Source organism: Hemiscyllium ocellatum, chromosome 31, assembly GCF_020745735.1.
Source record: "Hemiscyllium ocellatum isolate sHemOce1 chromosome 31, sHemOce1.pat.X.cur, whole genome shotgun sequence".
Lineage (NCBI taxonomy): Eukaryota > Metazoa > Chordata > Chondrichthyes > Orectolobiformes > Hemiscylliidae > Hemiscyllium > Hemiscyllium ocellatum.
This window is the reverse complement of record NC_083431.1, coordinates 7,725,858-7,751,000: the sequence shown is the minus strand read 5'-3', so window position 1 is coordinate 7,751,000 and position 25,143 is coordinate 7,725,858. Positions and strand designations below refer to the sequence as shown.

The window sequence follows — 25,143 nt, the reverse complement described above, 5'->3', positions numbered from 1 at the left end:
AGCACCCGGCCCATATCCCTCCAAACCCTTAGTGGTTAGCACTGCTGCCTCACAGCGCCAGAGATCCGACTTCAATTCCCGCCTCAGGAGACTGACTGTGTGGAGTTTGCACATTCTCCCCGTGTCTGCGTGGGTTTCCTCCGGGTGCTCCGGTTTCCTCCCACGATCCAAAAATGTGCTGGTTAGGTGAATTGGCCATGCCAAATTGCCCGTAGTGTTAGGTGCAGGGGTAAATGTAGGGTAATGGGTCTGGGTGGGTTGCGCTTCGGCGGGTCGGTGTGGACTTGTTGGGCCGAAGGGCCTGTTTCCACACTGTAGGTAATCTAATCTATTCATATACCCATCCAAATGCCTTTTAAATGTTGCAGTTGTACTAGCCTCCACCACATCCTCTGGCAGCTCATTCCATATACGTATGACTCTCTGCGTGAAAAAGTTGCCCCTTAGGTCTCTTTTATATCTTTCCCCCCTCACCCTAAACCTATGCCCTCTAGTTCCGGACTCCCCGACCCCAGGGAAAAGTCTTTGTCTATTTATCCTATCCATGTCCCTCATAATTTTGTAAACCGCTATAAAGTCACCCCTCAGCCTCCGACACTCCAGGGAAAACAGCCCCAGCCAGTTCAGCCTCTCCCTGTAGCTCAAATCCTCCAACCCTGGCAACATCCTTGTAAATCTTTTCTGAACCCTTTCAAGTTTCACAACATCTTTCCGATAAGAAGAAGACCAGAACTGCACGCACTATTCCAACAGTGGCCTAACCAACGTACAGCCACAACATGACCTCCAGAGTATTGAGTATTATCACTCAATACTCTGGCTGATAAAGGAAAGCATACCAAATGCCTTCTTCACTATCCTATCTACCTGTGACTCCACTTTCAAGGAGCTATGAACCTGCACTCCGAGGTCTCTTTGTTCAGCAACTTTGTTACCTCCTCAAAGGATGCTAGTGAATTTGTCAGGCATGATTTCCTCTTCACAAAGCCATGTTGACTCTTCTTAAGCAAATTAGCATTTTTAATGGTCTGCTATTATATCCTTTATAATAGACTCTAAATTTCCCCAATAACAGAAGTTAAACTTACTGACCTATAGTTATGTCTTTTGTCACCTTCACTTTCTGAGTAAGGGTGTTTCATTGGCAGTTTTCTAATTCTCTGGGATTTTTCCAAAATCTAAGGATTCCTGGAAAGTTACTACCAGTGCATCAACTATTTATTTAACTACTTCCTTTAATAACCCAGGATGCATCCCATCAGGTCCAAGGGACTTATCAGCTTTCATGTCATAGTTTCCCTTGCACTTTTTTCTCTAATGATAGCTATTGGATTTACTTCCTCTCTTTTTTTTGCCCCTTGAATATTGTTTAATGAATTCAGGAAGAGACATGAATAAAGAAAATAACATCAAGTGATTGCAGAAACCTTTGCTGATAGGAAACCAATTATAGCCATAGCACAGGCTTTTGTGTGAATACAGCGTGACCCTACATTGAGATTTTAGTGTCTGGAATGTTGATGTTGAAACTGAAAAGGTGAATCTTGGTAATATTTGTAATCATGCCACTTCAAATGATTAATGTTTAGTGAAACATAATTGATGGTTTTCTTTTCTTTTTTTTGTGTTCTTCCTTTGAAAGTGCATTGGCAGCCTCTTATGAATACATTCCATGCTTTTGTAAACAAAAAGAGAAAAAAGATTTATCAAGCCAGGTCTTACACTGGGATCTGACTTGTCCAGTATTACCCATAAATAGGGATCATGACAAAGCTGGGACTCTTTACCAGATTAAAATTAGTTGAGTTCATAAGAAATCTGTGACTTGTGAAAAAATATGATGATATGGTGGTTCTGAGCACAGAGGCAGGAGTTGTTGTGAAGTATGTTATGTGAATTGGAATTGTAAATAGCTTTGGCTGTACCTAAGATTTTTCTAGGTGTAGAAAATACAACTTTGAGTAGAAAGCCAAGATTGCAAATGCTGGAGATCTGAGTCAAAAAGTATGGCGCTAAAAAAGCACAGGTCAGGCAGCTTCCAGGAAGCTTCCAAGAAGCAACACAGATGACATTTTGGGCATAGGCCCTTCGTCAGGAATGTAACAATAGAAAACTGTAAACAGTAGACCATTTGAAATATTTAACCAAGGCACAACTGAGAGACTTAGGAGACAAATTGAAAGTAGCAAAAAGGCAGGCTCTCATAGGGACGAGATAATTAATTGATTACTTTGCACTTAGAGATAAAAAGAGAGAGCTCTAAAATTAATAAGTCACACTGAAGTTAAGATTACAGTTGAAATTTATAAATAAAACTTGAATTTGAGGGAAAAAATGAATTAGAAGAAAAAGGAGGAGAAAAGGGAGATGGAAAGGGGTGGAATTGAAAAGAATGATGAACAGAGAAGAAATTTTAAAAAAGCTACGTCTCAAGCTTCTGAGAAAAATTAGCCAAAATTTGGGAATTTGCCAAAGGTATTTGAAGTTTAGTTGACAAACAGTGAACATTACAGGACATTAAAAGATCAAAGTTTGGAATCCTGTTGATGGAGATGAGGTGTCATTACTGTTACATCTCTCTGGGAAACTATTGGACTAAATGAATGAACTATGAAGTGAGTACTCTATACAGAAAATAATCATCGAATGTACCATCATAAGTAGTAAATATCATGACAGGGAAGATTGTCAGGAGAGAAGTATATCTGCAATGTTAAAGAAATAAGGAGTGACATAAAAATAAATCCAACCATTTGAATCAGAAATTGAAAATTTTGAAGTCAACTTCTCTTTAGTGAGATTGGATAACATGACGATGTTTAGGAATTTAAATAGAATATTCAACTCTCACCCCAAAAAATCACCTAGATGACTTACAAAAGAGATTACAGAACATTAAATCAATTTGTGTAAATAGGATAGAGCATACATCTTTGGCCATATGCTGTTAACTTAGGGTATGCATCATCTATCAAGCAACATCCTTATAGTCTCAATGTAGAGAAATGAGGGGAGAAGTCAAGTTTATGATGGAAAATTACAATTTATTTGAGTCAAGGTATATTGTGATGAATCAATATGATTCATATTAGATTTCATAATTGGAGAAATTTATTGAGAGTTTTGGATATGCCTGTTCTGTTATAAAAATGATTTATTAAAAGGATTTTGTCAAGTTTCATTGACTGATTCAGCCAAAGAGACATCAGCTTTTGTAACCCCAGATGGACTTTATTAATGTAAAATCATGCCATTTGGAATGTAAAATGTACCAGCAACTTTTCAACCAAGGTATTCTGAGGATTATATAATTGTATTGTGTATATCGATGATTTGATTGTGCTTAGCCAAACCTGAGAAGTACATTTTCAATGTTTTAATGAATCGATTGGTCATTTACAAAGAGCCAATTTAGGTATAAGATGAACTGTAAGTGAATTTAACAAAGGACTTACAAAGGACCCTCAACTATCCAAACGGCTGGCACTATTTGTTCAGATAGTTGATTATTCGATTGACTGATTAAATGCCTTCCCTCTGGGACTCAGAGCTTTCTGTTCAGTCCGCTCCCTGTTCAGGAGACGAGGCAACGTGAGCGCCCTCTTCCCCACCTGCGCCCCCACCCGTCCTCAACCATGACCAACCACTTACCTCCTTTGGCCCCCCCAACCCCATTCAAGACAGTCCAATGCCAAGCCCCGCCTTCCCCCCGAAGCCCGTCCAACGCCGAGCCCCGCTTGCCCCCCCAAAGCCTGTCCAACGCCGAGCCCTGCCTGCCCCCCAAACCCCGTCCAATGCCGAACCCCACCTGCCCCCTTGAACCCCGTCCAAAGCCGAGCCCCGCCTGCCCAGCAAACCCCGTGCAATGCCGAGCCCCGCTTGCCCCCCCAAACCCTGTCCCACGCCAACCCCCACCTGCCCCTCGACCCCATCCCACGCAGATCCCTGTCTGCCTGCCCCTCGACCCCGTCCAACACCGGTCCCCACCTGCCCCTCGACCCCGTCCAACACCGACCCCCGCCTGCTCCTTGACCCCGTCCAACACCGCCCCCTGCCCCTTGACCCCATCCAACACCAACCCCCGTCTGTCGTTATCCAACACCACCCGCCCCCAACTGCATCCAACACTGTCCTCCCCACCTGCCCCCCAACCCCCTGATCCCATCCAATATCGCCCTCCCACCCGGTCTCTGTGCGCTCCCGTCCCCTTTCCGGGGCAGCCGGACTGAATACCAACAACAAGACTGCTGCTGCATTTTGGGAGTTGGGTGAGTGAGTCTCCAAATAGCGTGCACACAACATTTTACTGCAAGTTTTTGACAGGCTCCACCGTTGCCCTGTACAGGACAATGTTGGAGATATTATTTGGGAAAGGGGGGTGGTGGTTTGGGGGCACCCCTGTGTAGAATTCCAGGTGGAGAGAGAGAGAGAGGTCAGTCATTTGGAGCTGGTGCCTGGGCACCCTGTTCTCAGCAGCATTTCAGGAACGGAGTTCACTTTTAATCACTGTAAACAAAAGACGCGATCAGTGTTGGAAACACGTCTTTGATGTAATGTTTTTAATCGGGACCTCGAGATCTCCTTCGGATAATCCGATATTCGGATAATCGAATGTATTTGGGTCACAGTGTGGGAAAGGCCAAGTAGCGCTCAGAGAAACAAAAATAAGCACAATCTTGGAGTTTCTATTGCCAAACATAAAAAGAAAAATTTTGCAATATTTTGGCAGAAGTCAATGTTAGCAGAGGTTTGTCCCAAATTTCAGTACTGTATTAGCTTATTTAGCAAGTTTGCCACAGACACAAAAGACATTTGAGTAGAAAGAGGAATGTTGGAGTGCCTTTGTCAGTGTGAAATCTGTACAAACTACCCACCAGTTTTAGCAGAACTGGGTTATTATAAGCCTTCAAATGGCTGTTAATGCCAGAGATGTCTGTCTTATTCCAGTGTTATTACAGGAGGTGGCGATCAAATGACCAGTCAGTTATTTTTCCTGAAAGTTAAATATGTGCTAACAAATATCCGTTAAAAGAAGATTTATCATTAGCCAATAGGGAGGAGAATTAAATGGTGATTAAAATGGACATAAGAATAACATGATTGTTATGAAAAGTCTTGTATATTTGCTGTAAATATATTGTTGCTATTGAAATAAAATCTGGATAAGTAAAACAAAAATGTTGATAAGAGAATTTGTAATAGAAACTGAAAATGTTTCTTAAAAGGTACCCTTTTATTTTGTTTTCTGTGGTGGATGCGTGTTGAAGTTTCATAATGTATTGTTATTGTTTGAGATCTTGTGTTGTAATACGGAGGAAGATGGATTTTGGTCTTGAGTTCTATGAAGATCAACTTTTCATGAGAGGTCAGAAATCCAATTTTTGAACAGTGAGTTAAAGGCAATAGGTTGAATTTTATGCTTTTTCGACTAAGTGTAAGTTTCATCAGGTATTTTGGAGGATTTCTCACCACGAGACTAAGTGAAATCTCTCATCACATTACACCAAACTGTCATTAATAACTATCTACGCCACCATTATGAAGTCCTTCTCACACATGTCTAGTCCAATCTTACCATGTGCCATTCCCAGAAGAATTTGCCAATCAGTGATATCTGCTGAAAAATCAGAATGCTTTTTATGTGTGCTATGTTTAAAAGGCTACTGTGCACACAGAATGATGAACATTTTAATGATGATGAACATTCATTCAGAAGATGTCAGGAAAGAGAAAAACTGGTTCTCCAATGGAGATCTGGAAGTCCTAGTCAATGGGGTAAGCCAGTGGTGAGCTCTCCTATTGCCAGAGGACTGGCAGAGGAGACCATACCATCAGACCCTGGCAGCCAGGTGCAAGGTTGTTACTGAGATTAATACAGCCTCCGCGATCCAATGGCCAACTATTCGCAAAGTCTTCTCCGCTCCATCAGGGTAAGTGCCACATTCTTCTCTCTGCTATCTCACACTCACTCTATCTCTGCCACTGCATTCACCTCTCATCAAGGCTCATGCTCTAACACTTTCACTATTGTCTCCAACATCTTCCCTCACTGACTCATTTCCCCCTATCCCTTCATATCACTAACTCTTTATGGCCTCGGTGATGCCTACTCACTTGCCCAGGACACCACACCATCTTTAATCCATTGGCACCAGCACTAACAGCCATGCCATCTGCTTTCATCTCAATCTAGGAGAAAATAACCCACAAGAGCGCAAAAGACCCTGGACTGTGGACAGGTGCACAACATCAGGCTTCTCAGCCCCCATGAGAATCCTGTTATTTGCAGAAGATGACCAGCACCACTCCTGCAAAGATGCTAAGGTATTCATGTCCTGCCAACTGAGTAAACACTGTTTTTCATTTCACTGCAACTCTCACATTAACCCTGCCGCATATCACTTCTAAATACTAGTTTCAATACCTTCTCTTCCTTGTTCTTGCAGGTACCAGTGGGATGTCTATGGTCCCTGCAGTGAAGTGGCCTGCTCTGCCTGAAATCACTACTCGACCTCAAAAGGAGGAGAGTTCCAAGGCCTCAGAGGAAGTATTGGCAAGGCCACCTCCTACATCCGTCACGTGTCAGATACTGAAACCATGGTTAGAAATGTGTGGACACCCCATTTAGCAAGTTTGGGAGCTCAATCTGGTGAGCAGTTCACTGTGATAGCAGTGGAGGAATAAATGTCCCAAGCCACTGACATTCTAGGAACGTCTGGGGACCAGTCACCTGCTTACTGAAGCAGGAGTGGATCTTGTGATGTCAGCAATCAGGGATTTTGTCCACACACAGGGGGGGAGCCTCTCTGTTCATGCACAATTAGAACTCACCAGGTCTGGCAGCATCTGCGACGTGAAAATGTAGTTAATGATTCCAGCTATTGATGCTTCTTCAGACTGCTCAGCACTTAAACTCTTTGTCTTGACTAACAAGGCACATTTCAAACGTGGCTATCAGACACCTTAGCTTAGGGGAGCGATTAACCTGTATGGGGTTGGATTTCAAGGTCTGTCAAGGGCAGCACAGTGGGTTAGTGGTTAGCATTGCTGTCTCAAAGTGTCAGGGACTCAGGTTCCATTCAAACCTCAAGCGACTGTCAGTGTGGAGTTTGCACATTCTCTTCATGTCTGCGTGGGTTTCCTCCGGGTGCTCTGGAGGTCCTCCTACAGTCCAAAGATATGCAGGTCAGTTGAATTGGCAATGCTAATTTGCCCATAGTGTTCAAGAATGTGTAGGTTAGGTGCATTAGTCATGGAAAATGTAGGGTAGAGGAATGTGTCTAGGTGGGACACTCTTCAAGAGGGTCAGTGTGAACTTTTGGGCCAAATGCCCTGTTTCCACATTGTAGGGATGCCATTACGATTTTCTGATGTGGACAAAGTCAGAGATCACACAACACCAGGTTACTGTCCAACAGGTTTATTTGAAAGTACAAGCTTTTGGAGTGCTGTTCCTTTGTCCGGTAGCTAGAATGGGTAGCACTCTGAAAGCTCAAACTAATCTGTTGGACCAAAACCTGGTCACAGTCATAGACATGTACAGCACGGAAACAGACCCTTCGGTCCAACCTGTTGTGTGATTTCTGACTTCCTATTTTCCGATCAACCTGCTCCGAGATCTTGTAACACACTTCTGGTGACAGATCAGACTTGAACCTGGGCCTCAGAGGTAAGGGACACTCTTAGAGACCTTCAATGGCAGTTAAGTCTGACCAGGAAGGCAGACTTGGAGAGCTGAACTACTCTCCCACCTCCCCCGCTCCTGTCGGCTCTCAGGAGGTTCTGCACCAGGCAGGCTGGTCGAGAGTGCGCACGATGACATTGTTTTCCTCCATCCCCTTCCCCACACAACCCCGCACACGCAGCGTCGCCCCGCAGTGCACGCGCACGTCAGCTCTCCCTGGAGGGGAGGGATGGAGCCGGCGAGCGGGGGCGCGCCCCCTCGATCCGCGGGCTGCGCATGCGTCGGCAGCGATGGTGGGCGAGTGGAACCCATGAGGGAGCGAAGCCGGGGAGGGGGAAGCGAGAGCGCGATACACGGAGCGAGCGCGAGAGAGAAAACGAGCACGAGCTGGAGACATGGCCGGGGTGTTCGACATCGACCTGGACCCCGAGTACCAGCAGGAAGAAGCCATCTCGGACGAGGAGCTGGAAGGGGTAAAGAGAAGAAAGGGAATTGGCGCGGTGGGTTGGGTGGGGTGGGGATGAGGTGGAGGAGAACCCGGCGTTGTCGCCGCCTCAGCGGAAGGCGAGGCCTGTGGAGTAGGCCCAATGGGAGGGAGGGAGGGAAATCTTGAGAAGCGACCCCTCCCCAGCGACAATAAGTGGCCCGAGAGGGAGATTGAGGCCCAGGCTTGGGGGATTGTGGAGAGCGGGTTGAAGGAGGTTGTGGGCCTACCTGCTGTATGAGGGAGGAGCAGCAGCTCTGTGCGCTCGGAACCTCCACGATCCACGGCAGGTGGGGAACTGAACGCCTGGAGCTCGCGACAGCCGCCTCGCGCCGGTCTCGCTCGTGGCAGCAACTCCTTAGAGCTGGAGGAAAGGAGGCGACCAAGCCCAGAGAGAGACAGGTGCAGACAGTTTGAACCACGAAGTAAACCCTAGAGAACGCATAAGCAACCCGCGCAGGATTGCCTTTTGCTTAATAGGATGTAGTAACACCGGATAAAATTCACCAGGTGTACGTGTGTTTCCAGCCCAGCTTCGGGTCAAACAGCCATGCGGGGTTGTCCTCAAACGCGAAAGGATTCTTAATTTTGTATGAGACTCTTGCCCTTTTCAGTACAGTTTTCCCTCCTTTCCCGTATCTGGGGAAATTCATGCAGCATTTTGTTGTAGGAATCCTTTCTCAACAGTGATACATCTTCCTGCGCTCGCAACGTGGCGTTGCTGTCTGCACCTGTCCCAATGTCTATGATTCCCCTTGACTCAGGCTAGGAGAAAATTGCCTTCGATAAAAAAAAATTGGCTGTCGAGGCTGACTGACCACATTAGCCATTGCTTTCCTGAGTAGACTGCAGTTTAAAATTAGAGTTGTCTATCAAGTGCAACTGACTAGTTAGCTTCTAAATTACTCCCCGCTAAGTGTAATTCATGATACTTGAAACATACGTTTTGTGCCTATCTTAAAATTTGAATGTGTTGCACTGATTGAGCTGTTAAGAGAGTATGTGGAATAGAAGAGTTAATCCTGGTGTGCCTTGAAGGTACATCTATCCCTTTTCCCTGTATCAATTTGTTCTGTCTGGGAACAGAATAATTGAGTAAGTTTTGTGGTAATTCTCCTAAATCCATTGTAAGTTTTATCTGGTAGAAGATAACACTTGTGACGCTGAGGTCAACTGACTTGTCATGTGGTATGGCATTTAGTTTGGGGAAAGGTGAGCACTGTGTGACTCCAGTGTGATTTATAGAATCATGACACAATTGCAGCTTAGGAGGACCCTTTTTGGTCTGTTGTATCCATTATGGCTCTCTGCAAACAGAACACCGTTAGTCCCACTTCCCAGCTTTTTTTTCCCACTAGAACCCTGCAAATGGTTTCAAATAACTGTCCAATTTTAACTTTTTAAATCCAAGTTTAAATCTGCCTCTGTCAGACGCTCAGCCAGTGCATTCTGGATCCACTAACTACGTAATGTGTAAAAATGGATTTCCTCATGTCATTTCTAGTTCTTTTGCCATCCTGTCTATATTGTGTGAATGCAGCTGCAAAATATCCGCAAATTTGGCTATTTATGTTGTGACTGATACGTAAAATGTACCTGTGATTATTTGCATGATGAGTTCCTAATTCTAGTTTCACTGTTTCAAAGTATTGAGCAGGTGCTACACGCTTTTGAAGGAGAAATAAATGAACAGTCTATTGCCCTTGACTGTTCTTGCACACCTTCTGGTGCTTTGTTTTAATGCAGTCTTGGCAGAGATGTGCTGTGATTTTTTTTTGCCAGTAAATTGAAGGAAAACTTTGCGTGCTTAAAACAACTCTGCCTACAACTGTACTGGTTCTCATCAGATATGGAATTCATTTAATGATTGAATAAATTTATTTAGTTTCAATTACAAAATTATAGGTGGTTCGCTTCTTATATCAGGATAGTTCTCTGCAAAGTTTTGCTTTCTTTCAGTGCAAAGTTAGAATTATATAATGAAGATTTCTCAACTAGATTTAGAAGAGAAATTTGTTTGAGCCAAGCATTTGAAATCTGGATTCTCTGTTCATGTCTGCATGATATTTTGTTCAAAACTTCGTTTTGGCTGCCTTGCATGCTCTTCTGAAGGTACTGATTTGTATTTGAATGCAATTCACTAGATGAACTTCAGTTCTTGCCATTATTTGTGTGAAAGTTGTGATTGTGACTGAATCTGGTCCTGTTAGCAGCACGGATGACAGTTACAAAAAATACTGCAACTTCCATCTAGTTGCAACATAAGGGCTGAAGAACCTTTGGTGGCTTTTTTGGTGCCTGATTAATTTTTATATAATACTTCAGGTTTGGCTATTCGCATTAAATTGAAATTTGGATTTTACAAGGTATTGTATCCTTCAAACCTTCAATTTCTTTGTCCTGGATACAGTGAAGCACATTGAGTGCTGCTGGAGATTCACTTATCCAGACAACTGGAGAGTATTCTATCATGCTTGAGTTGAGGTGTGTGAATTGTGATGAAATATTTGCATTAATATTCCTAGTCTTCAACATGGTCTTCTAGCTACAGTATATATATGGCCGGCCTAGTTCAGTTTCTGGTCAATGACAACCCTAAGGATGTTGATAGTGAGAGGTTCAGCAATGCCATTGAATTTCAAGGCATGGTGATGAGATTGACCATCTTCAAAAAGAGACAGTGTGGTGTGAATGTTATTTGCTGCATTTCAGCCGAAGCCTTGATATTATCCAGCTCTTGTTACTTTTGGAAATGGACTATTTGAAACGTCACAAGTGGTAAAGAACATCATCAGGGAATGTCTCCATTTCTGACTTTGATGGATTGATGAAGCAGCTGAAGATATTTTGGTCTAAGTCACTCGTGAGGTTCTCCTGCAGAGGCATCCATGAATTGAGTTGACTGACCTCAACAGTCATAGCCATCATCCTTTGTGCAAGATCTGACTGCATCCAGTGGGAAGAGATTCCTGATTCCTAGTCACTCTAGGAGAAAGTGAGGACTGCAGATGCTGAAGATCAGAGCTGAAAATGTGTTGCTGGAAAAGCGCAGCAGGTCAGGCAGCATCCAAGGAGCCGGAGAGTCGATGTTTCGGGCATGAGCCCTTCTTCAGGAAACACCGACTCTCCTGCTCCTTGGATGCTGCCTGACCTGCAGCGCTTTTCCAGCAACACATTTTCAATCCTAGTCATTCTAGTTATGCCAGAGCTCCTTAATGCCACGCTTGGTCAAATGCTACCTTGATGTTAGGGGCTCTCACCTCCCTCCTCAGAATTTAATGAGACCCTTGAGTTGCAAGATGTTTTGAAGCTGAGAAGACTGAAGTGAGTCCATTATGGAACAAGGGGATGAGGTGAGTGCATACAATGCTAGAGCTTACAGGAATTAAGAATTTTAGGATCTGTTTGTAAGATTAAAGAAGTTTTTTTGGTGAAGTGCAAAGCAGCAATATGATTTAACCTTTGGATGAACATTTTAATTGGAAGTGTTGGAAACCAGAACCATTGTAGTTTGGCAATGTTAGGACGGAGTGGAGCTTAAAACATAGAACAGTGCAGTGCAAGAGGAGCCCATTGTGCCTATGCTGTATCATTTAAATGAGCTTATTACTGCCCATTCCCCTTCCAAATTGCTGTATATTGAGTAGATACCTTAATCCATTTTGAAGGTGATTACTTCTCCTTGTGCTGGCTGGAGGAGTGGTACATTTCAGATCTTTGATACTTGGTGTCTAAAACAAATTCTCATCTCATCTTCAGTTCTTGTGCTAATTACCTTAAATATGTGTCACCTAGTTGCCAGTACCCTGCCGGTGGAAACATTTTTCTTTGCAAACTCTATCTAAAATTGCTAATTTTGAACGTTAATCTTTTAGTTGTAAGAAAAATATCAGCTCCACAGTAATTGAAACCACTTGTCCTTCCTATTATCGTAAATATTTTCTGCCCCTGTCCAAGTGAATGGTATCCTTCTCAAAGTATGAGGCCTAGATTAGACCCAAAATTGTAACTGAGCACGAACAATTAGTGTGGATGTATTGGATCTGGTAGTGGAATTTTGATTGACTTGTGTGGGAGATGGAATCTTGCCACAGCAAACAAAGAAGAATTTTAACTGTGGGCAGAAACAGGCCAACTGAAGGGACCAACAGTAACTTTGGTCTTGATACTACATCAGAGGAATTTTATGGTTTTTCTAAGTCTATATATTGGCCTAACAGATGGATGACACCATTACAGATGAACCTTCCAACTCGACACTGCCTGCTTGAATGGTCCTACCAGTTACATCTTCCTTCCCACCTATCTGCTCCAACCTCCTCTTCGACCTATCACTTTCACCCCCACCTTCATCTACTTATCGCTTTCCCACTACCTTCTCCCCAGCCCCACCCCCTCCCATTTATCTCTTAGCCCCATTGGCCCACAAGCCTCATTCCTGATGAAGGGCTTATGCCTGAAATGTTGACTGCCCTGCTCCTTGGATGCTGCCTAACCAGCTGTGCTTTTTCAGCATCACATTCTTCGATCTAGAACTGAAAGCAGCTTCTGGACCTGAAATTGTAACTTTGTCTTCTCTCCACAGCTGCTGCCAGACCTGCTGAGTTTCTACAGCAATTTCTGCTTTCAGAATTCCAGTATCAACAGTTCTTTTGATTTATTTGACTATTCAGATTATTGATGTAGCTCTCCTGTCTGCTTTGCTTGTTATGATTGGTACATTCCACAGGAAGTTGCCAAAAATGCATCTTTCTTGGAGAAGCGTTATACCCCAAGTTAAAACCTACCTATTATATCCAGCAAAGCAAGACTTCTTCTTTTATGTTGTCTATGTACACATCATTAGATTGTTAGGAAGAAAAATTAATGTACAGGGTGATTGGATTTAAATAATGTACATGGCGAGTAGGATTTAAATAATGCACTGTAGGCTCAGTTAGACAAGTGTGTTCAAGATTTTGAAATAGTTTGTGGTTAACGCTTATTCATGTGTTGGATCATCTCAACTCTTTTGTAATGGAGTTCCATAAATGCTGGAGTGTATCATTTTTGCCAAGTCTTTTTCTTCTGGTTAGCACTATTGCCTCTGTGACAGGGACCCAGGTTTGATTCCAAACTTGGGTCTGTTGGAGTTTGTATGTTGTCCCCATGTCTGTGTGGGTTTCCTCTTGGCGCTCTGGTTTCCTTCCAAAGATATGCAGGTTAGCTGGCTTGGCCATGTTAAATTGTCCATAGTGTCCAGGGATGTATAGGTTATGTGGATTAGCCATGGGGAATGCAGGATTAGGAGTGCAATGCTGTTGAGGCTGGTGTGGACTCTGGTTCGAATGGCCTGCTTCCACACTTGAGGGTTCTATGAAATGCTTGGTAGGTGATTGAGCAATTAGAAATATAAAGCAGAAGTTTCTGGAAATATTTGGCAGATTTGTGGGGGAAGAGACAGGGTTGACCTTGACCTTTCTCCAAATGCTGTCAAACCTGATGATATGCAGCTCTTTTTGTTTTTGCATGCAGAAATTATATTTTTGTTTGGTTACTTGGAACATAATAATAGTTCTGGTACAATGATGGATTTTGTCCCCATCCATATACTTTGTGTCTGTTATTTCTCTCTTGAAAAGACCATTATTTCCTTTTTGTACTTCCCTATGCCAGGATGTCCCTTGTGAAAATTTGAATGTTTAAAGTTTTGAAAACTATTGAAATACATAAACTAAAATATCACATTTGAAACGGATGAAGTATGATCAACTTATGGGCTACTAAAGATGTGTCACACAAGATAAAACTTGAGTTTTCAATGTAAATAAACAGTGAGATGACCATAAAATGTGTGCATGTTGTCAACTGCATTTTTCAAAACAAAGACTATTTTTCTATGATAAGTGAATGGCAAAATGTAAAAAGGTGAATAACTTTTGATGGTTCAAACGTGTTAATGACTGCATCATTTCATCTCCAGGCAGTACCCAGTCTAAGTAAAAGTATGGCTTGCTAGGTGAGAGTAGTGAAATGTCCTTGAGATTTTTTGGGAAAAGAAAGTTGTTTACAGTAATAAATTGTATTCTTTTCCCAAAGGTGGCATGCATCATTGAACATATGCAGGCTGCATACTTATATCATGAAGCCAAATAGTTATGTTTTTGGATCAAATGTGTTAATGTAAATCTCTTCAATATTGAAGCATGGAAAATATTGTATTGTTTGAATCCTCAGAGCTGAAGATCATTCACTATTTGCGATACAGCAATATGTGCACTTATTTTAAATGCTTGAAATGAGTAAAATACCTGTGAAAATACTGTATCAGTGACTCAAAGTTTTAACTTATTTCAGTAATTGCTGATTTTACTTTTTATCCCTTCAAATACTAGCTGTCAGTTTTGTCTTATCGAATCACCTCTTTTAGCAAAGTTATTGGAACTGTACCCAATAAGTGATCGATAATATAGTTTACCAGTTGATGTCTTTCTTCAGTAGAAGTACATGTGATCCCTAATGGTGGTTGATCATGAAATGTTCAACTGTTGAAGCACCACTGTCAAGTCTGATCCCTTTTTTTTAGCACAAGTTCTTGGAATATAATCAGTAGAGTGACCATTGATCTATTTTTTCCTGGCTATGGTATTAATGCTAAACGTAGCATTGGCACTTCATGAATTATTAGATAAGTATCAGGAGCAGAATCCCATGGCAACAGTTTCCTCCTCCTAAGGAGTAAAGAGACCATTTGTAGAATTCAGACAGCCCCTTCCACGCTGATAGCTTATGGTTAAATCTGTGACCTGTGTGGTTCAACCATTTGTTTGATGCATAAATTGTTTGGGAGCTGCTACGGTAATTATACTTTATTTGCAGTTATAGAGCCTATCCTTTTGGCTTCCTTTTAGTCCTGAATCAAAGGTTTTCTCTTCAGATAACAGCAAGTTATATCAAGGATTTTATTTTGAATATTTCTAGCTACATATGCAGCTTTCCAAGATCAAGACACATATACTTTTCCTAGATTTTTCCAAATGATCGTCTACCAGTAAGCATATCAGACAAGGCAGTTGATGAATTGGAGGTGGGGGCTTATTTTAAATTACTTAAGATCCTCTCCAGCTGTCTTCCCTGTAATTGTGGTGAATGTTTATCCTTGATCCTGTAGGTGGTGGTTGTCTCCAAATATAGTTATATCGCTGCTTGGCTTATAGTATTCATATAGTAATGTGCTATGTCACTATTGTTTTGTATAATTATTCTCCCATTTCAAGATGCTAATGATAATTTGGAAACAATTTTCACTGGTATGAGCCCCTCTCAACCCAAGCGGTGATTTATTCTGAGAGCTTAGGTATTAAACATCGGCAGGCTTCACAAGCAAGTCCTATTTCTATTGTTATCAAAAGCCAACCTCTACATTTTTCTGGTGGTTGAAAGCAATGGGTGAGTTCCTATAAGTATTTTTCCTACCAAGGGTGTAAATGTAATTATTACCCTCTAGCTGTAACTCTGGCTCAGTTCAACAGCTTGTATCTCTAGAGCTCTCCTCTTACATCAAAAAATGTTGTAAAATTATTTGTCATATTGGGAAGCAATAAATGTGCACATCAGGGGAATGCAAAAAGCACCTTGGGAGGGCCTAGCATCTGGTTGAAGAAGTAAGTTTTTGCAAACATAATGGTAAGGATTTTGGGATGGAACTTTCATCTGACAGGGTCACAGAGTTTGTAGGAAGCGATAGCAATGATGAAATAGAGAAAACAGGAGATAAAAGTAAAGGAGGTGCTGGAAGAGCAGCAGCATTTGTGGCAATGTATCGTGAGAAAAGGTTGCAGAAGCAAGCAGCACCACTCAGTTGATTGTAAAATTAATTGTTTCTGGACCTAACCTTAGGTGGTAGCCAGGAAAGTTGATGAACTGTATTGCTGAAAAAAGATGCATTTTATCAAAGATTTTTGTCTTGCATTCATCATGACAATACACAAGAATACCAATTCAAAGGAGAGACCCGGTATCTGTCCTTCATGAGAGGGGAGTGCAGATTGGTTGGCAAGTGAACTCTGATCAGTGGAGGCTTTGCCATGGAGAGAATGCACCAATTCATGATGGCTGATAATTAACAGCCAGGGACAAAGTGCCCCTGAAATTTGATTGCCAAGCTGGTGAGTACTGGGGGGATAAAAGAAAGATGTTTGCAGTTCTGTTAGTGCAGTTTGCCATCACAAGGTGTACCAAAGTGCTTTACAGTCGATGAAGTACTCTTGCAGTGCTGCCACTGCTGTAGTGTAGGAAACAATTGATGTGCAGGAAGGTCCAGATTCTTTCTCTTTGGATATTACTGGATAAATATTTACCAGAGTACAAAGCCCTTCCTTCCACCTCAATTCCATGTAGTACTTTGGAATCTTTTACATCCATGAAATTGGCAAATGGGGCACACAGTACTATGCTCAAATACAGTACTGTATTTAGATTAAATTAGATTACTGACAGTGTGGAAACAGGCCCTTCGGCCCAATAAGTCCACACTGACTCGCCAAAGTGCACCCACCCAGACCCATTCCCCTACATTTACCCCTGCACTTAACACGGGCAATTTAGCATGGCCAATTCACCTGACCTTCACATTTTTGGACTGTGGGAGGAAACCGGAGGACCCGGAGAAAACCCACGCAGACACAGGGAGAATGCGCAAACTTCACACAGTCAGTCATCTGAGGCAGGAATTGAACCCAGATCTCTGGTGCTGAGAGGCAGCAGTGCTAACCACTGTGCCACCCAGCACATGTTCATGTTCTGGAATTGAACTTGAATCTAGAACCTTCTGAAATAAGTGTGTTCTACCAACTGAGAGAATACTAATACCTGACAATGGGCAGTGCTGTAATCCATGTGTTTGAACCAAACCATTAATCAATGGGTAACAAGCAAGGACTCTGCCTTATGTTTCTCTATTTGCTTTGATTGATAGTAACAAAATATGAGGCGACAGAGAAAACCTAGCAGGAGTGAAGCCATATCATCATGAGGGATTGGGGAGAAGCATATGTCGAGAATTTGGGAAGTTTGGATTTGTCTTAGTTTTGTTTTGCACACGAAGGAAGAAATATTCTTAGCTACTTAATTATGTCACTTCTTGCGGACAAGGCTGCAGGCTGTTGGCAAGTATTGAAGGGAATGTAATCTCTAACAATGGTAAATCTCCCAGAAATCCATGGAAAAGGGAATTTGATTTAATCATTGATCATAAACCTTGTGACCTAGGAGCAATAACAGTACAAATAGTCAACTAATCTTGGAACCAACATTCAACATTGTATCATGAGATGCCAGAAAGATACTGGTAGTATTATTGTGTATTTGACATTGAGGTAACACCAGCAAATTGTATATTGTACAAGCGATTTGATTTTGCTACCTTGAAAAGACAATTCTTTTATATGGTTTGCTTTTGAAGTTTTAAACTGAGCACAATACACAAAATATAGTAGACATAAACTTTATGATATAGAAAAATGTTTGACAGTGACAGTAGAAACTATAATTCTATTAATACACTAACTTGGCTGAAAGGTTCTCTACCAAAACTGGGGTTAAGGTCCCAATCCAAACAGGAAGTCTTGTACAATCTTCCATACAGTCAAGTGTGTCCAACTGGATTAAACCAAAATGCAAGGGAGAATAAGCTTGATTTGTACAGACAGTTTGAATAGAGTCCAGTATATGTAGCTGCTGTAAAGTCGAGAATGATCCTGATTAATGCCCTCTGAGAAGGAAAATATTCGGTGACGTGGAAAAATGCCAATGGCAGAGAGAACCAAAACAGGAATGCAACTGTGTTTATTGATGTAATATACAGGTGATATCTCATTTGTTAGGATCTGCGTATTTCTAGGCAGCCAACCTTATTCAAGGATGTGAATTGACATTCCATTCATATGAAATTCGAGGTGTAGGATAATTCGAAATTTCTGAGCTGCAGATTAATTAATAAGCCAGTTACTTCATAATTAATGGTATGGGAGGTGAGGAATCCTTAAGACACTCTGCTTTAGTGCTGTCGTTAAGTATTTACAGCTATTTCTGAGGAATTGAGTATGGTTTGAGCTGTAACTGAGATGTTTTATATGATGTGAATATTTTATTATAGCAATAATGTTTAACCATACCTAATGTGCATCTCAACTATATGAAAGTCACATTTGCAGAATTAGGCTTGTATATGATACAAACTTTCTGGTACTCATTGGGCTGATGCAGGAAGAATAGCAGTTTCATTGAAGTACAGTCCATATGTTAGGTTCTTTTTCATGAGATTCTTACACACTTGATGCAACTGCAAAATACCAACTTCTGTGAACAAGCAAAAGTTATTAAGCTCAGGACAATACAAGCTCTGGAGAAACCCTTAAAACTGTTCACCATGCTTGCAAAATGTGTCCAAGGAAACTCTCTGAACAAAGGAAACAGTCCTTTTTTTTATACAAAATCTTTACATCATAGTCAGTAAGGCTCACAAGACAATTCCCAGTCACTCCCTCACAGTCACATACCTCTCAAGACACCATGCAGAAACAGTGTAATGTAAATCATCCCTTAATAGTCAAATCTGTTGTGAAGTGTTTCTTTTGTAACTATAGGTGTGGTCAGCATTCCACCTGTAATGTTTTTATTGATTCCTGAATAGGAGATGGTGACAATGTCATCCCATGCCATTCAGAACCATTTATAATGTAAATTCACTAACATTATACCTGTAGAACAGAGACACCCTTCCCTACCCCTGGGACATTCAATTTCCTACAGGTCAGCAGAGCAAATTAACTCTTTAATATCTCTCACAGTTGTATCCCACCTTGAAGAAACATTTTTAGAAAAAGACTGAAGAGTCTTTAAGAAAATCCTGGTGGCATCCTCACATCATGTATTAATCAGATCATCCAAAATTCCGCAGCCTGTACACCATTATGTACCTTATTTTGTTTGTCATCTTCGCTACTGTCTTTGCTTATCTGTATTGGGTTCCCAGCCTTTCAAAACTCATTTGTTTGAGTACCTCCAGAACATCACTTCCACTTCCAACACTTTATCCATATCCCCAGTTTCCAGTTCTGCTGCAATCTTTCTCCATTTGTATGTCTTTGTTCAACAGTCCCAGTCTTAAGTTGCTGTCTGTTCCTTCAGTTGTTTGGACAGCACATTCTGGAGTTGTCTACTTAAATTTTTCTTCGCCGCCTTTGTGAATCTCTTTATTACAGCACTTAACCAAATATCCTCCTTTCACTACTTCCTTAGACCTACAAATGTTTGTTTTGAATGGTAATGGAATGACAACAATGGAAACTATGTCTCCTTCTGACAATCAATGTTTAATTAAATTGGACTTGTGTTTAAGTTCATTGGGCCCTTTGGTTTTTTTTTTGATAATTTTATGAACCTGTGTTTACACATTTATTCTCTCAGATCTCAAGAAATTCACACAAGATAAAAGTAATCTTTCAGCAGTTGAATGGCCATTACGTTCTCCTAAGTGGAACCTATCAACACAGGTTGTTACTGGATGTACATTTGCTTGCTGAGCTGGAAGGTTCGATTTCAGATGTTTTGTCACCATCCTAGGTAACATCTTCAGTGAGCCTCTGAATGAAGCACTGGTGGTGTAGCCTGCTTTCAATTTATATGTTTGAGTTTCCTAGGGTTGGTGATGTCATTTCCAGTTCTTTTTCTCAAGGGGTGGTGAATGGGATCCAAGTCAATGTGTTTGTTGATAGAGTTCTGATTGGAATGCCATGCTTCTCGGAATTCTAGGAACTAACCACAAAACGACATGACCCACTCTCACTCGAATCCTTTTATATACTGATGAGGAAGGTCACCACGTCAACTGGGACAACCCATCCATTCTAGGACAAGCCAAACAGAGACATGCACAAGAATTCCTAGAAGTGTGGCATTTCAATCGGAACTCTATCAACAAGCACATTGACCTAGATCCCATTTACCACCCCCTGTGAAAAAGAATAGGAAATGATATCACCACAGGAAATGGCATCACCAACCCTAGGAAACTCAAACATCTAAATAGAAAGTGGGCTACACCACCAGTGCTTCATTCAGAGGCTCACTGAAGATGTTACCTAGTATGGTGATGAAACATCTGAAACCAAACCTTCCAGCTCAGCGAGCAAACCCACATCCAGAACCTCAACCTGAGCTACAAATCTTCGCAAAACTTGCTAAAAGGTTGTTAGTCTCTTTAGATATGCAAAAATGTAAAGAATATTGGTTCTGATTTATCACAGTTGCTTAATACTTACAAATATAAAATGCCACTGGTGATTGTTTGGCAGTTAAATTACATTATAATATTATCCTGCCTTCAGAAGAACCCAAGTATTGTGAAAACAGGCTAAAAGCAGTAACTAAATTGTGCTGAATTAGTTAATTCCCTTGGTAACTGAGAATGAACTTGGATAAGGTTAGACTATAAAAGTAATCTGAAAAGTTGCAACAAAAAATATCAGTTAAACAATAGGTAGTTATGAAAATATATCTAGGCATATGAACAATAAATAACTTAGTTTAGGAATCACCGTTGGTCTAGATTTTTGCTTATGTCCTTTGGTGCTTTTATCTCATTAATTTTAACGGGGGGAGGGGGCCGTGTCCAAACCAGTATGAGAGGTGAATGTAACCACCATTCAGCTGCTGAAAGATTACTTTTATCTTATGGGAATTTCTTGAGATCTTTGAACATAAATTAATTTTTTAAAATGCAACTTTAATGTTAGACATTGGTCCAAAATAACCATGATGTGGAGGTGTCAGTGTTGGACTGGGGTGGCCAAAGTCAAACATCACACAACACAGAGTTATAGTTCAACAGAGTTATTTGAAACCGCAAGCTTTTGGTGCCCCCTCTCCGCTCCAAAAGCTTGCGGTTTCAAATAATTCTGTTGGACTATAACCCAGTGTTGTGATTTTTGACTTTGTACAAAATAGTGCAGAGGCATATCTATTTTGTATCAAATTAAACTAATGCCTGTACTTTTCTCCAGGTGCAATACAGTGACTGCATGGAACATGGTGTTCCCTTTGAACTGTAAGTTTGGATTTTATTGCTTTTTAAAAAAACTTATGCTATTTCCTAAAAGAAAGAGAAGGTTTAATTGAGTAGACAATACAGCTCTATATACTCCAATGGCTAGTAAAAAAAAATGTTTTCCCTCCATTCTATCTCTTGCTCCATCCCCAAAAGCTAAAGTGGCAACAGTTGACCTCCATATTCTTGGTCCTGGTGATGGGGGAGCAGCAAGAATTCTTATTTTGTCGACTGCTGATTTAAAATAAACTATATCTGCTGAAGTCATACACAGGGCAAGTTAGACTTAACTTCATTAAATCACCAATATTTGCAATCTTCGCATAAGAATAGCTATTTTAGTTGAGGTGTGAAAGAGCTAATGATCCAGGAAAATTGTACAAGAGTATGAATCTGGAAAGGAGGGCACAATGAGAATGGGCTACCAAATTTAAGAAGGAAAATAAAACCTAGTACTTTTATGTTGGAAGTATTCTTTCCGAAGATTTATTTGCTGCCTCTTGGGTGCCACTTTAAATTACCATTCTAGTTTTTGTAATGGAATGTTCTGAAGGGTATTTTCTTCCAATTTGCAGGGATATGGAGCACTGTGAAAAGTTTGAAATCTCTGAAAATAATGTGAATCGAGGTCCAGAAAAGATCAGACCAGAATGCTTTGAGCTTCTCCGTGTACTGGGCAAAGGTGGTTATGGAAAGGTAAAGATTGTATTAATTTTTTTTTAAATGTAGATTTGTTTTAACCTCAGTTTTATGCCTTGCTGGTTGAACTAAGCTGGCATATTTCTTCGTATTGCTCATGCTGTGCTTGTTTCTTACTCTTTACAACCTTTGCAGCTTAGTTCATCATTTCTCCCTTATCTTGCTTTGTTGAACCTATTTCTTCCTCCCTATCTGACTGTCCCTGCTTACCTTTCCCTTGCTCCACTTTAGATTAAAGAACTATCAAAGGGTTTGTTGCTGCGATTGAATTTTTAAATCTCAAATGATATGGGAGATTAAACAAGAGTTGCCATATATCTAGATTCAGAGCTTGGGGGTATTATTTCCACAGAATGATCATGTGAATCGGATGCTGAAGGAATTTCTTCATCCTTGCTGTCCATATATGGATAGAAGGCCTGGCGGTTCTTTTGGTTTAATAATTTTATTCCCATCCGACAGATCAGATCCGACAGGTCTGCGGTTTGGTTTTCTTGAGGTGAGTACTTTTCATTGGTGATGCTCCCTCATTTATCTCTGGTTATATCTTTAGAGAAGGGGAGAAGGTTGTCATTGGGTAGGAAGGAATTGGATCCGTGCTGTGTGTAGAGCTCTGCTGTGCAGTTGTTTCATTGTTGATATCCTACAGGTTGAGCAAAACTTGGAAAAAAAGTTCCTTGGAGCTTTGACTATCAGTTTGCAGAAAGTTGTTTCTGTGCTTTAGAACTGCATTCAGCTGAAGTTGGTTAATTTCATCTGTGTTGAACAGAGGGGAGACGTTTTATTTGTAACACTCAGGTCTGGGTTTGAACTCTCATTGAAGAAATGAAAGGATAGTGATAACTACAAATACCATTCTTTCATCTTTTTAAATTTACCAGGTGAATTTTTAAAGCTGCAAACTGAAATGTAATTGGCTAGCACTCCAAACGTGCGATAATGTGCATTTTGTAAATTTTTCTAGAATCTGTAGCCAGCTCAAATGTACAGAATTTCCACTGACCTTGATCATTAATCTTGTAACATGACATGGCTAAAATACAAAGAGAAATTGTGAACTCCAGCAGCCTTTATTTTAATTGGAAGATTTTATAGAAACAGTTTTTTTAAGCAGCGTTTTTGTGTTATAAAGGTTGTACTGTATCTTGAAGAAAAAAAAGACGCAGAGCTTCCCCAGTGGCATATTGAGCAAATGTACAAACTAGTATGGTACTGAGCCTTGTTTGGAGCAACTTTTCAGTTTTGAGCCAAAGTTACATTACTAAGTTGGTCGTCTTGCATGTGGGAGAAAGAAGACATTTGGAGGAATCCATTGCTTTGCCACTCATTGCTGCTGCATACTTTGTGATGGTGGCTGAGACCATGCTTTCGTAGTATAACAGCTTGCCAGTTCTCATCGAAGCGTGCAAATAAAGGATGCCTATGTACTTCAGACAGCAGGGAATATTCGGGGATGCAAGTGCCCTGGGTATTTAATAACAATTGTATTGGCTTTTCGGTTTGGTGTTTTAACGCTGAGGCATGTTCTAAACAAATGTAAACGCCAAATTAACAACTAATGTTTATCATAAATATCCCAACTCAGTTTTAACGGATAATTCTGTATCCAAGGCCTTGAGTTACTCCCTAGAAAGGTTGAACAGTTCAGCCTGGTTAACTCTTCCTTCACCTTTTCCTGAAGGCTGTGGATTTTTTGTTTCATTAATGGTGCATTCTGAATTTAGAGATTATCACAGATTATTTTACTGTCGGCTGATAAGCAGGAAAGATCTGAACATGACTGCACTAGGTGAATGTGCAAAACCACTTTGCTAGTGCAAAGGTTTTCTGATTTTGTAGCCTCTCATCAGTTTGCTATCAATCATCAGCAAAGTGTTTGAAAGTATCACTGCCAGTGTCATTTGCTCTATCTGTCTTTTCCAAGAGCTACATTAGTTTCTATCACACAACTCTCTCCCTTTCAACCTTGCACTTCTTTTGTTTCAGATAATTCTCCACTTCCCTTTTGAAAGCTGCAAATGAGTCTGTCTCCACACTTTTGAGGTAGTGCATTTCAAATCCTTACCTCTTACTGCATAACAAGGTTCCGTGTCCCCTTTGGTTCTTTTGCAGTCACCATAAATGGTGTCATCTGGTTCTGGATCCTTTTGCCATTGTGCCCATCCCTATCCTGGGCAGCCATTAACCAAAACATAGCTAGATTCAACATGCATATACTAGAGCGAGTAAGAGATGGGGTGACTGACACACCTTATGACTCACTCCCCAAACACAACTTAAGAGTACAAGAATGTGATGAAATGCTCTCCTCTTCACTGGATGAGTGCAGCTCCAATAACATTCAAGAGGTTCAACAACCAGGACAAAGGAACCCAGTTCCCATTGATCAGCCCTACACATTTGTTCCCTCCAGCGCTACTCATGTTTGAATTGTGTTATTTACAAGGTTCACTGCAACAATTAACAAGATTTAATGGGCGTAATTTTGCGACTTGTGACTCTTGAACGCCTAGAAAAGCCAGCTGGTGCATTCGGGCATTGCTACCTCCAAGTTTCTTTCCAAGTTATGCAGTATCCTGGCTAAGAAGTTAATCACTGTTCTTTTGTCGTTGGGTCAAAGTATTGAAATTGCTTACCCAACTGCACAGTGAGAATGTCATTACCGCATGGAGTACAGTGATTCAAGCTAGCACCAGCACCATTTTAGATAATTAGAGATGGCCAATAAATGCCGGCTTTGTCTCATGAATGAATGGTTAATTAGAATGGAAAATGTATCTATTAGATTATGTGAATCTATGCACTGATATCAGTTGGGTTGCAGTCTCGTGAGTCTGGAGATCTAAAGTAATTTCAAATTCAAAATATTTCAAGGCGAATATTTTTATATTTCATTTGAGATGAAAAGTTCTTTTTTTTTCCTCCCAAACACTTGCTACTTCTCTTGTCTGCTGAAATAATGGAAATTGTTATGATGCTTTCTATTTTGTAGAATTAACTCTACTTGTTGAGAGTAAAGTAAACACTTTCTCCTTGTTTACAGGTTTTCCAAGTCCGAAAAGTGTCAGGAGCATACACTGGAAAGATATTTGCTATGAAAGTACTAAAGAAGGTAATGTATGTAATCTTTAGACTGTATCCAACTCTCAGTACTCTAAGCCCCCGGAATCACTGCTAATTTTGCTTTCT

General features: G+C 41.0%; 1 protein-coding gene and 1 long non-coding RNA gene across 2 annotated transcripts in view; one reads left to right on the top strand and one right to left on the bottom strand.

The window, feature by feature from the left end:
- LOC132830555 (uncharacterized) overlaps positions 1-8,490 on the bottom strand; it is a 30,843-nt gene extending 22,353 nt beyond the window's left edge. Inside the window, exons 1-2 of the long non-coding RNA XR_009646388.1 lie at positions 8,399-8,490; positions 6,832-7,164 (exon numbers count right to left, since the gene is read on the bottom strand). This is a non-coding gene — a long non-coding RNA (uncharacterized LOC132830555). The remainder of the gene's footprint in view (positions 1-6,831; positions 7,165-8,398) is intronic.
- Positions 7,966-25,143, top strand: part of rps6kb1a (ribosomal protein S6 kinase b, polypeptide 1a) — a 78,762-nt gene continuing 61,584 nt past the window's right edge. Inside the window, exons 1-4 of the mRNA XM_060848340.1 lie at positions 7,966-8,157; positions 21,212-21,255; positions 21,831-21,951; positions 24,998-25,066. Coding sequence (XP_060704323.1) covers positions 8,080-8,157; positions 21,212-21,255; positions 21,831-21,951; positions 24,998-25,066 — 312 coding nt within the window. The 5' untranslated portion in view covers positions 7,966-8,079. The remainder of the gene's footprint in view (positions 8,158-21,211; positions 21,256-21,830; positions 21,952-24,997; positions 25,067-25,143) is intronic.